Source organism: Hypanus sabinus, chromosome 18, assembly GCF_030144855.1.
Source record: "Hypanus sabinus isolate sHypSab1 chromosome 18, sHypSab1.hap1, whole genome shotgun sequence".
Taxonomy (NCBI): Eukaryota; Metazoa; Chordata; class Chondrichthyes; order Myliobatiformes; family Dasyatidae; genus Hypanus; species Hypanus sabinus.
Genome location: NC_082723.1, coordinates 68279849 through 68293376, shown reverse-complemented (window position 1 = coordinate 68293376; position 13528 = coordinate 68279849). Strand labels below are relative to the sequence as shown.

At 45.7% G+C, this 13528-nt stretch overlaps 1 protein-coding gene across 1 annotated transcript in view; it reads right to left on the bottom strand.

The window, feature by feature from the left end:
* Positions 1-8581: 8581 nt before the first annotated feature.
* noc4l (nucleolar complex associated 4 homolog) overlaps positions 8582-13528 on the bottom strand; it is a 70306-nt gene continuing 65359 nt past the window's right edge. The window contains exons 13-15 of the mRNA XM_059994614.1: positions 11920-12002; positions 10736-10849; positions 8582-8798 (exon numbers count right to left, since the gene is read on the bottom strand). Of these exons, the coding sequence (XP_059850597.1) occupies positions 8682-8798; positions 10736-10849; positions 11920-12002 (314 nt within the window). The 3' untranslated portion in view covers positions 8582-8681. The remainder of the gene's footprint in view (positions 8799-10735; positions 10850-11919; positions 12003-13528) is intronic.

Here is a 13528-nt window from a genome sequence, read left to right as displayed (position 1 = left end):
TGGTGAACCACTTCTGTAGAGTAATTTGCCAAGGACAATCATGGTCATGGAAAGACCACGATCACCCACATCGTACAACGTGGTACATGATGATGATGCTGATGGTGGTGTACCTCCCTTCTCTGTCCCTATAACAAACTGAAGTCTGAGTTTTCAATTGTTAGACCATAAGACATAGGAGTAGAATTAGGCCATTCGGCCCGTTGAGTTTATTCCGCTATTCCATTTTGGCTGATTTATTTTCCCTCTCTACCCATTCTCCAGCCTTCTCCCTGTAATCTTTGATGCCCTGACTATCAACCTCCATGTTAAATAACCCAATGGTTTGGCCCCTTTCACTGCAGCTCTGCACACAAAGACTTGTGCAGATGACAGTACACCTGAGTCTGACTTTGCACACATAGACTTGTGCAGATGACAATACACCCGAGTTTGGCTTTGCACGCATAGACTTGTGCAGATGACAATACACCCGAGTTTGGCTTTGCACACATAGACTTGTGCAGGTAACAATAAACCCGACTTCGACTTATTCCCCATTAGACATTATTTCTATGTTCAGGGTGGAATGCTCACCTCCAACCCGAGAGTTAGAGTGGGGTACTCACCACTTTAACCTTTAACTGCGATCTATTCCCCAATTTTAACTCTAAATCTAAGGGGCGTTGGTGTAGCCTATTGGTTAACGCAATGCTATTTCAGCTCAGGGCACTGGAGTTCTGAGTTCAATTCTGGCACGATTCCTCCCTGTGGAATGCCTGGGTTCCATTTCCTCCCACAGCCCAATAACATACTGGTTAGTAGGTTAAATGTAAGCTGTCCCATGATTAGGTTTGGGTTAAATCAGTGGTTGCTGGGCTGTGCAGCTCGAAGGGTCCAATGGGCTTATTCCGCACTGTATCTCTAGATCAGGCCAAGGTTCCAAGCAATTTGAAAGCAAAATCCAAGAAATTAACGATGAGAGCTTGTTGTCATATACAGCTTTTGAACTATTGGTTACAGCTTGTGGTTTGTGTGAATTGCTGCCTGGCATTTGGGCACACTCAGTTATTGAATTCTGTATCAATCCAGGCTAGTGATAAAGAGTCAGCTGTTGTGGGCAGCCGCTGGTTTGTGGTTAACCTGTTGGCAACTTTCACTCTCTTTGCCACCTCATCCAAGCTCACAGCAGGAGGCCCAGCACCACCAGCAGCACCAGTTAGGTGTCGGGGAAAGTTACAGAGTTCTGACACTGACTGCGTTCTCCAAGGCTGCTTTATCGCTGATTGCGCTCTGACCTCGTTCAGCCTCACTCATCAATCAGACTCCAAATCACAAACACAGGAGATTCAGTAGATGCTGAAAACCCAGAGCAGCACACACAAAATGCTGGAGGAACTCAACAGGTCAGGCAGGATGTACAGAGAGGAATTAACAGGCATACAGGAGTGATATGGATCAGCTAGTTGAGTGGTGTTGCAGGCACAACCTTTCACTTAGTGTCAGTAGGACCAAAGAATTCATTGTGGACTTCAGAAAGGGTAAGAAGCACCAGTCTCCTAGAGGGATCAGAAGTGGGGAAAGAGCAAACAATTTCATGTTCCTGGGTGTCCATATCTCTGAGGATCTAACCTGGAACCAACACATCGATGCAGTTACAAAGAAGGCACGACAGTGGCTATATTTCATTAGGAGTTTGAGCAGATTTGGTATGTCACCAAAACCACACTACCAAATTTCCACAGATGTACTGTGAACAGCATTCTAACTGGCTGCATTATGGGCAGTGGGGGATCAAAATAAGCTGCAAACTCAGTCAGTTCCGTTATGGGTACCAGCCTCCCCCAGAACCCAGGACATCAGCTCAGTCAACTCCATCATGGGCACTAGCCTCCATAGTATCCAGAACATCTTCAAGGAGTAGTGCCTCAAAAGGGTAGCATCCATCATTAAGAACCCCCACCACCCAGGACATGCCCTCATCTCATTGCTACCATCAGGAAGGAGGTGCAGGATCCTGAAGGCGCTGCGATTCAGGAACAGCTTCTTCCCCTGCCATCTGATTTTTGAATGGATATGAATACTATCTCACTACTTTGTTCTCTATTTTGTACTATTTATTAAATTTATCTTTTTAATATTAATTGTAATTTAGTTTTTATTATGTATTGCAAGGTAATGCTGGCGAATAACAACAAATTTCATGACATATGCTGGTGATATGAAACCTGAGTCTGAGTTGATGTTTTGCAGAGATGGTCTTGATGAAGTGGTGATGGGTTCTTCCTCTCCATAGACGCTGCCTGACCGGCTGAGTTCCTCCAGCATTTTGTGTGCATTGTTCACACTCCAAACTCTCGGTGCAATGAATGGATTTATTTTACCTGTCAGTAGACAACGTGGAGATTCAGCACGACATCAGCACAACTTTTGACAAACTTCTATAGATGCGTGGTGGAGAGTGTATTGACTGGCTGCATCATGGCCTGGCATGGAAACACCAATGCCCTTGAACAGAAAATCCTGCAAAAGGTATGAATTTGGCCCAGTACAGCACAGGTAAAGCCTTCCCCACCACTGAGCACATCTACATGAAACACTGTCATGGGGAAGCAGCATCCATCATCAGAGATCCTCACCACCCAGGCCGAGCTCTCTTCTCCCTGCTGTCATTAAGTAGAAAGTACAAGAGCGTCAGGACTCGCACTAACGGGTCCAGCAGTTACTACCCCTCAACCAACAGGCTCTTGAACACTTACTTGCCCGTCATTGAGATGTTCCCACAACCAATGATCTCACTTTAAGGACTCTTTATCTCATTATTTCATGTTCTCATTAATTATTGCTATTTATTTATATTTGCAGTTGGTTGTCTTCTGTACTTCGGTTGATCTTTCATTGATTCTGTTACAGTTACTATTCTATAGATTTGCTGAGAATATACATATACAATCTCAATCATATACAATCTCAGGATTGTATATGGTGGCATATATGCAACTGATAATAAATTTTACTTTGAACTTTGACTTTTCACTTCAAGGGGGTACCAATATTATTAACTGGAAATGTAACTGAATCACAATTAAAATATACCACCAAGGGTTTAACCCACTCTGCTTCTCTCAGAGTACAAAACTCGTCTTTGGTACTTCTCTACAATTTAATAGCGTGGATACCACAGAAACCACGAATACTGTATTCTGGAGTTAGGGTAGACAGCATATATCAACTTCAGCAGCAAACTACTTTCAGATCTGAATGCAGAGTGTAGATTGAACTTAAAATGCAACTCAGAACAATAGTCTTCCTGGATCTGCAGGTTGGGGCTGATGACAAACCAGGAAACACCCTGATGTTAGCACGTCCATAGGAGGGAGACAGAGAGAAAATAAATGCTGATTAACATTCACCTTGGGGGTCTGGAGTGTGGGTGTGAAGAAGGAGGTGTTTAAAAACTATATTTTAATCAAAGGAAGCATTGTAGATACAGTGTAACAATAAAATTGCTCTGCTGATACCTTTTATCTTTGTCATATAAAACCCTCATATAATATTGGGTCTGGCAGACCATTTCTTCCAAGACTGTCTTGAATATGTTTTCCTGAATAAAAGGCTTTAAATTCTACTGGCTTCAGTGTCTCTCCGGTGATTTTGTTCGGTCATAACAAACACTGCCTTAGTAGTTTTGCTCTTCTTGCATGACTTTCTACATGTATTAATTCCAATTTATAGAATATGTTATGTTTTGCACTGTACACCCAGGTTCAAGAGCAGTTAACCCCACCATTGAGCACATCTACATGAAACGCTGTGCAGGAAAGCAGCATCCATGATCAGACGAAGTCCTGATCTTGATGAGTCCCGACGAAGGGTCTCGGCCCGAAACATCCACAGCGATTCTCCCTATAGATGCTGCCTGGCCTGCTGTGTTCCACCAGCATTTTGTGTGTGTTCCACGATCAAAGATCCCCACCACCCAGGACATGCTCTCTTCTCTCTGCTGCCATCAGGAAGAAAATACAGGAGCCTCAGGACTCTCACCACCAGGTTCAGGAAGTTATTACTCCTCATCCACACAGTTCCTGAACCAGATGATAACTTCACTCAATTTCACTTGCCCCTTCATTGAAATGTTCCCACAACCAATGGACTCACTTCCATGGACTCTTTATTTCATGTCCTCATTATTTATTGCTATTTATTTGTACAATTTGTTGCCTTCTGCAATCTGACTGATCTTGTTATAGTTACTGTTCTATAGATTTGCTGAGTATGTCCACAGGAATCTCTGGGTTCTATATGGTGACATACAGTATACATATTTCAATAATAAAATTTATTTTGAACTTTAAACTTTTGCCACAAAATGACAAATTTCACGACGTTACTGATAATAAATGGATTCTGATTGCATCTTCATGGTCTTAAAGAGACAATTCAGTCTATTAGTTCCATACTAGCCGCTAAGTCAATCTACAGTGCCACAAACACTGTGTGACAGGTGTCAGAGGTAATAAAAGCCCAGTTCCGATGCTATAACCCCTGTAGTTTCCCCATGTGCATCTACTCAGTTCCCCATCGAGTCCCAGTGGCTGCTTCTGCCTGGTCTCTCATGCAATGACGATCAGGCCCACTCTCATCTTAAAAGCAAACCCTCATGTCCTTCCTGTTTCTTAGGGGTAACTCTAACTATAAACCCTCCTTGAAGCTAACTGTGGCAGCTTCTCTCTGCCGCTCAACTCTAAGGCCATTCGTTGTAGACCGAATCAAAGGTGGTGATGGATCAGCATACAAGGTGGAGATTGAAAATCTGCCAGAGTGGGATAATAACAACCTCACACTCACTGTCAGCAAGACCAAGGAGCTGATCATTCACTTCAGAAGGAAACCAGAGGTCCATGAGCCGGTCCTCATCGGGGTATCAGAGGTGGAGAGGGTCAGCAACTTTAAATTCCTGTGTTATTACTTCGCAGGACCTGTACACAGTGCAGTTATGAAGAAAGCACGGCAGCACCTCTACTTCTTTAGGAGTTTGCATATATTCAGAATGACATCTAAAACTTTGACAAACTTCTACAGATGTGGAGAGTACATTTGCTGTCTTCATCAGCCTGGTATAGAAACACTGAGGTCCTGGAATGGAAAGTACTACAAAAGGTAGTGGATACGGCCCAGTCCATTGTGGGTAAAGCCCTCCCTACCACTGAGCACATCTACACAAAAGGCTGTCATAGAAAAGCAGCATCCATTGTCAGGGACCCCCACCACCCAGGACATGCTCTCTTCTCACTACTGCCATCAGGAAGGGGGTACAGGAGCCTCAGGACTCACACCACCAGGTTCAGAAACAATCACCTCTCAGGCTTTTGAACCAAAAGGGATAACTTGACTCGCCCACTATGGAGAGCTAAATAATGATAGAACACATGACTTGCGGACCCTGAGGGAGTACCGAAGACAAAAAGGACCTGCATGTGCAAATACAGAGATCCCTGAAGGTAACAGAAGCAATTTGAAATGTTCCCACAACCAATATATTCACTTTCAATGACTCCATCTTTATGTTCTCAATATTTACTATTTCTCCATTTTCTATTTGCAGCTTGATGCCTCTTGCAGACTGGTTGAACACCCAGTTGTTGCAATCATTCTCTGATACTAATATTGTTATTATGCTTTAGGTTTATCGAATGTGCACAGAAGAGCATGAATCTCAGGGTTGGATATAGTGAAATATATGTAGCTTAATAATAAAGTTACTCTAGTTAAAGGAGCTTAGGAGAATCAATGGCACCCGATGACAACCCCTTTGCTTTCATCTTCGGAAACAGCTCTATTTCCAACTTTAATCTCTCTATTCTTCCCTTTCAGGGTTCTTTTGAAGACCCTGACCTGGAGTTACGCGCTGACTACGGTTCTTTGCGGAAATGGGACCTGCTCTCGGGGTTTCACGACCGGCCGTTGTTCGGCACGCCACGGGCGCAGCCTAGGAGCTTCACTTACCTTTGAAGGTCTGAGATTTTGTGGCTCTGCCGACAGGGGTTGGGGGGGGGGTGGTTGTTGGAGGAGATTTATGTGTCGTGGCAGGTGGAAAATCTCTGGCTGTATGCCCAGGGACCTGAGATCTTTGGGCATAGAGCTCAGAAAAAGCAACACAATGGACATTTAACATCGTAAACCAGCAAGTTGTTTATGTCTCCCCTCTCGCTGTGAAACCTTATTAAGGAGAGAGCCGGTGGTATGTCGAATACCGGGTGAACGAGTTGTCTTTGGGGTAACTGCAAGTCTGTGTCTTAGCTGTTACTCTGCTCACGCTCGAGTGCTTTGTGGTGGGTGCCGATGTTATATTTGCCGGTGGGATGAGGGGGGATTGTTGCTTGTTGCCGCTTACTCGCGGGAGGGAGGAGAGCTGGGGACGGGTCTTCGGGACTCTAATATTTAACTGTCATTCAGTCTTTGGGGGCACTCCTCTGTTTTCATGGATGGTTGCAAAGAAAAAGCATTTCAGGATGTATATTGTACACATTTCTCTGACATTAAATGTACCTTTGAAGTTTGAGAGCTTCAAGGGGTGGAATGAAAATGCAATGAAGCATGGGACAATGGAATGGAACAAGCCTGGACTGAGGCTCTAAATGAACTTTCTGTTGAGCCCCCAAAGCCCAGGATGACAGGACTGGCAATTCCGGTGAAGCGGAGGAAACCCTCACACTGAGGTTGTGACGTGTTGGTGTCCTCCACAGACATCACAGCTGAACTACAGGCCGTTTGATGTGGAGAACATAGCATCAGCCATCCCCACACTGAGTGCTGGCACAGGCTCTAGGGCCGAATGACCACCCCCTTGCTCTGATACTGGCAGTAATCCCAGGCAAAGCTTGCACCTGCCCTCCGGGATGGAAACATTTCCATGAAACGAGAAAGCGTTTTCACGCAAAGGGCAGTGAACCTCTGACCTGCTTGCCCTGTCGAGGCTTCTGGTGCTCAGGGTGCACTGGCGATGTGCGGTGAGATTCTGCTCCGCGAGGGCTTCAAGGGGTGGAAGCGAATCAAGGTGAAGCCTGGGGCAATGGAATGGAACAGAGCAGGACTGGACTGAACTACTCCCTTCCAACCCCTGGAGTTTTTAAAAGAGTCGCTCACAATATGCTGGAGGAACTCAGCAGGTCAGGTAGTATCTACAGAAATGAATCAACAGTCAACGTTTCGGGCTGCGATCCTTCATCAGGACTGGAATGGAAGTGGGAAGATGCCCGAATAGGTTGGGAGGTGGAGAAGAGTGATGCCAAGCTAGGTGATAGGTAAAGCCAGATGCGCCAGGGAGGAGATGAAGTAAGAAGCTGGGAGGTGATAGGTGGGAAAGGTAAAGGGCTGGAGAAGACAGAATCCGATACGAGTGTGGACAATGGAAGAAAGGGAAGGAGGTGGGACACCAGGGAGAGGTGATAGGCAAGAGGTCAGAGTGGAGAACAGAAGAGGGAAGGGGAAGGGAAAAATTACTGGAAGAAATTGATGTTTTTGCAGACCAAACCATCAAAACGGGAATGGGGACAGGGATTAAAACGGCTGGTTGCCAGGAAATTCCACTTTTCTGCAGATGGAGCAAAGGTACTCCGGTTCAATCTCCAAAGCCCAGGATGTCAAGACGGGCAATTCGACCGGAAACCTTTCCCTTGGAGGTTGTGACGTGTTGGTGTCCTCCACAGACATCCCAGCTGAACTACTTTAAAAACTCTCCTGCGCAGATTTCTTGTCGTCACCGAATACAACAACCAACTACAAAGTATTGGAGGGGCAGAATTTCCCGATGCTGGTACTAATCCAGAAAGCTACAACCCTTGCAACAAAACCACTCAGCCCATCCTGTCACTCCCAATTCCCAGTAAACTCCACACAGTCCTGTCCATCCCAGAAGCACTTCCTCGGACAACTTCACTCATCCCAGCATGGATGTGTGGAGCTCCCACAACCCCAGGACTCACTTTCAAGGACTCTTCATCTCATTCTCGATATTTATTCCTTACTTATTTTTTTGCTTCTTTGTACTTACTGTGAATGCCGGCAAGAAAATGAATCTCAGGGTTGTATATGGTGATGTACATATACTCTCAAGTACTGGAGAGTTATCACTGTCCAGCTCTCGCAGCTTTCTGACTCAAGCGTGCTATGATCATTTCTATTTCTTTATTTAGAGATAGCGGAACTGGCCCGTCCAGCCTTCGAGCCAGTAACCCCTCCCTAACTGAACCCTCACCTAATCACGGGACAATTTACAATGACCAATTAACCTACTAACCCGTACGTCTTTGGACTGAGGGAGGAAACTGTTTCACCCCGAGGAAACCCACACGTTCTACAGGGAAGACATACAGGCTCCCTACAGAGGATGCTGGGAATGAACTCTGCTGCCTTGAGCTGTAATGGCGTTGCGCAGACGGCTACGCTACTGTGGCACCCGATGGTCACTTCATTAGTGACTGGTTACCCCTCAGGCCTGTTTACCGCAGCACGTCCAGCAGCTCCACCAATTCTAGTCAGAGCGCTGTCGAAAATTCAGTATCTCCCGCTTCACAGAAACAAATATCAGAATGGTTTCCTTTTGACAGATCTTTATTGATGCAACTGAGAAAAGTCTTTTTTACTGGTTTCGCTTTCAACCATAATGTACATTTTTTATATATACACATCTGCAGCAACTGTTACGCCAAAGCCCAATGCTGACAGACCAACTTGCTCGGCCGGTTCAGTAAACCTTCTGCAGGCTCGAACTCCAAAGGGCCGCTCCTCGCTCTCTTCTTCGGCTCCTTTTCGAAGAGCTGCGTTCAACAAAAGAAGCATCGAGAGAAATGAAAGGAATTGAAAATGACCACAAGCTCTAAGAAAAACCATGAATTAAAAACAAAGAGCAAAATAGCGAGGTAGTGTTCATGGGTTAGACCATTAGAAATAAGAACAGAATTAGGCCATTTTCCCCATCGAGGCTGCTCTGCCATTTCATCATGGCCGACCCATTTTCCTTAGACCCAATCTCTTGTCTTCACCACCCCCCGTATCTCCTCATGTCCTGACTAATGAAGAATCTATCAACCTCTGCTTTAAATATACCCAATGACTTCACAGCCACCTGCAACAAATTCCACAGATTCACAACTCCCTCGCTAACGAAATTCCCCCTCATTTCCGTTCTAAATGACATCCCTCTACTGGAGCAGACTCGATGAGCCAAATTCCCCAATGTCTTATAAAGGAATCTGACAGGAGAATGGATCATGGGGAAAAAGGGCAACGGGGGAGGAATTAGGCAGGAGAGGGTAAGAGGCCAGACAGGGAATTGAAGAAGAGGGAAGGGGGAGGGGGAAAAATTACTGGAAGCTGGAGAATTTGATGTTCGTGCCACCAGGTCAGTGGTTACTTAGACAGAATATGAGGCGTTGCTCCTCCAGCCTGAGAGTGGCCTCATGGTGGAACGGGAATGGGGATTGGAATTTGTTGGACTCCTGCGTCATCCTTTTGCTATCCTGACGCTCTCTGTCCGTGTACGACTACCCGGGATCACCGTGCCGCGCCGGTTCTGGCCTTGCAGGAGAGCTCGGTTTCTGTCACCCGTCACTGACAGCCTACCCAGGAACAGAGTTCCAGAAATCCCCCTCCCTCCTGACAGCCTGCCCGGGCCACCTCTCCCACTCGCTGGGGAGGTGCGGAGCTACATTTTATCTGCTAATACTGCTGCTTCGTAACGTCAGGCTGCTGCTGAGCACAGAGACGATTAACCTGTGGATCCAGTGATGGTGAACACGCACTGAGGTTTCTCCCTACCCCACCCCACTGCTTTGCTCTCCTTTCGCACTACTGATATACTTGTTATTGTACCTTCATGCTTCTTCCTTATGTGCCACCCTGTGCTGCGGCAGCAAAACAACAAATTTCAGGACGTTCAGTACTGTGCAAAAGTCTCGGGCACATATATACAGCCTGGATGCCAAGGTGTTTGCATAGCACTGTATTTGTCAACGTACATAAGAACATACGAAATAAGAGCAGGAGTAGATCATCTGGCCCCTCAAGCCTCTCCGCCACTCAGTAAGGTCATGACTGATCTGGCCATGGACTCATCTCCACCTACCTGCCTTTTCCCTATAATCCTGAATTCTCTTACTACGCAACAATCTATCCAACCTTGTCTTAAATATATTTACTGAGGTAGTCTTCACTGCTTCATTCCAGATTCACCACTCTCTGGGAAAAGCAGTTCCTCCTCACCTGTGTCTAACCCCCTCAACCCTGGAATCAACCTGGTGAACCTCCTCTGCACTGCCTCCAATTCTTCCTCAAGTCAGGAGACCAGAACTACACACAATACTCCAGGTGCGGCCGTACAGTTGGAGCATTACCTCCCTCCTCTTAAATCCAATTCCTCTAGCAATGAAGGCCAACATTCCATTTGCCTTCTTGATAGCCTGCTGCACCTGCAAACCAGCCTTTTGTGATTCATGCACAAACACTCCCAGGTCCCTCTGTACAACAGCATGCTGCAGTCTTTCACCATTTCGATAATAATCCGTTCTTCTATTTTCCCTTCCAAAGTGGATGACCTCGCATTTACCAACATTGTGCTCCATCTGCCAGATCTTTGCCCACTCACTTAATCTACCTATATCCCTCTGCAGACTCTCCGTATCCTCTGCACAATTTGCTTTTCCAGTGTACGCCATCAGTAATGTGCATATCCTGAATTCAGCAGACACTCACTCACCTCTGGAACAGAAAGGTCGAAGAGCATGGAGAGATCAGCCTCCTGGTCAGACAAAGCCTTACCGATCACAGCTGCTGCGTTGGCCACGTCAGGGTGGTAGTGCTGTTGTAAAGTCTGAAGTGGGGACAGGGAGCAGAGTTAGGGAACACATTCATACCCCAGCAGAGATTAACAGGAGACAAACTTCTAAAGGTGAATAGTGGGCAGTACCCTGACTGATATGTCACAGCCTGGTATGGAAGAAACAGTCTTTAAAGGATGCTTATTAGACAGGTACAGGGTGCTGACCAGAAAGAACTACAGTCTACAAATCAGTGAATTTGAATCGGTCATGGACAGTGGAAGTAAACAAACCAGCTGTCTTTGCCCTTGCCATTAGATCCAAGGAATGGAGGCTGCCATTTTGAGAAGCTGCTCTGCATCCTCCATTTTGTGAATTGGTTTTGCTCAGCTGGATCAGAGGTTTAAAGTAGACATGTTGATGCTCTGGGTGGTCTGCTGAAGAGCAGATAATTTCCAAATAAGAAGTTATTTGTGAGGTGTTCTTTGGTTAGATACAACATGCAAGTTTGTGAGTGGTGAGGTCTGTGTCTGCCTGAGTGATTCGAGCTGGTTACTGGTTTGGTGACCATAAATTACCCATTGTCACTTGTGGAAGAGGGCAATAAATGGATGGTGGCCTGGACCAAAGCCCATAAGATGTTAAAGGTCAGTGAGATGACCTGCGGCCAATAACTCTGAAATACAACACTTAAGCTGGTAAGGAATTTTTAAAAAAAGCAGAAGACTTGAATGCAAAGTAGCAACAACTCTCCAGAGACCAAGCCATGGTGGATATGAAGGATCCCCATGGACACATGCAGATTAGATCTGTACCATGAGGAACACATGGCCAGCAGAGACTCATTTCCCAGGCATTACCTTTTCTATTCTTTGACCATTCACGGAGGGTTAGGGAAACTTAGTAGGTGTGCACACAGGTTATGTGGCTGTGTAAATTCACGTGCTCTTCCATTGAGACACTAAAGCTACTTGTCAGTAAACATCCTCTCTGATCATTATTACTAAGGAGTAATTCTCATAACAAAGGGGACTGGCTCAGAGAGGTGGCTTGGACCGAATGGCCTGTTTCTGCTGTGACTCGTGCAAGTTTGCAGGAAATCCCCGTCCACAAACCGACCAACCTGCAGTTCCCATAGGGAACTCTCCAGCGCTCGACACTGTGAGGGCTCCTCCTCGTCCATAACGTACGGATCAGCAATGAGACCTGGAAATAACCACAGGGAAACGTCCGTGCACATTAGTGTGGTTCCCTGAACCGTTTCCTCAAATGCAGCAAAGTGAACTTAAATCAACAGAAGACTGGCAAAGAGTACAATGTGATACAGATCAATTGCAGATGGAGTTTAACCCAGACAGATGTGAGGCATTGCACCTTGGTAGGGCAAATGCAAGGAGACACTACACTGTCAAGGGCAAGATCTTTAAATAGTGTTGCTGAGCAGAGAGATCTTGGGATCCAAGTTCATAGCCTCTTGAAAGTGGTTACGCAGGTCGATGGGGGTGTTAGAGCAGAAAATAGAAACTTACTTTAATCAATCAAGGTGCTGAATTCAAAAGTCAAGAGATCATGTTGAAACTTGATAAAAATCAGGCTAGGCTGGAGAATTGCACAGAGTTCTGGTTGCCCCACTATAGGAAGGATGTTGAGGTTTTGGGGAGGGTGCTGAAGAGGTTTACCAGGATGCTGACGGGTTTACAGGGCACGTGCTATCACGAGAGGCTGGATAAACTTGAGTTGTTTTCTCTGGAGTAACGGAGGCTGGTGGGAAATCTGATAGAGGTCTACAAAATTATGTGAGGCATAGACAGAATGGAGAGGAAGTATCTGTTTCCCAGGGGTGAAATGTCTAATACCAGAGGGTATGCATTGAAGGTGAGAGGGGGTAGGTTCAAGGGGATGTGAGGGTAAGCTTTTCACTCAGAGAGTGGTGGATGCCTGGTGTGATGGTAGAGGCAAATACATTAGAGGCTTTTAAGAGACGTTTGGACGGGCACATGGATGCGAGGGAGATGGAGGGATCCGGACATGGTGTAGGTGGGAGGGATTAGTGTCTGGGTGTTTCTGATTTACTTTTTAGCTGGTTCAGCACAACGTTGTGGGCCGAATGGCCTGTTCCTGTGCTGTTATATGTTCTAAAGGGAAAGAGAATTACATTAACACGCTCAAAATGCTGGTGGAACACAGCAGGCCATGCAGCATCTATGAAGGGGAATAAACAGACCTGAAGGGTCTCGACCCAAAACATTTGACCGTTCAATCTCCCCCATAGATGCTGCCTGACCTGCCGAGTTCCTCCAGCATTTTGTGAACATGTTGTTTTGGATTTCCAACATCTGCAGAATCTCTTGGGTTTACCGTTAAATAATTTTAGAACAAAAACTGAGGTGTATTTAGAAACCAGGCAGTGGCAGCCGTTTGAATTACTGAAAGAAACCTCAAATCTATTCTCAATTCACCCCAGTCTTGCATGTGTACTTCTCTGATCCAACCCCCTCTTAGTAAGTTTCGCTGAATGAGTACACAAAAAGAACAAGAGCAAATATAGACTCCAGCGGTCTGAGTGAGATTAAATATAAGTACATTAAAGAAACGATCCAGAGAAAATGAAGTGTTACATTGGGAGAGCCTCCACTGACATTTCTCTGTTGTGAGTTCTTTAAAAAAAAACTTACAGAAAATTAACTTTAAACATTGGAGATTCTCCTCCAAGAGGGCCGCAACCTCGTTGA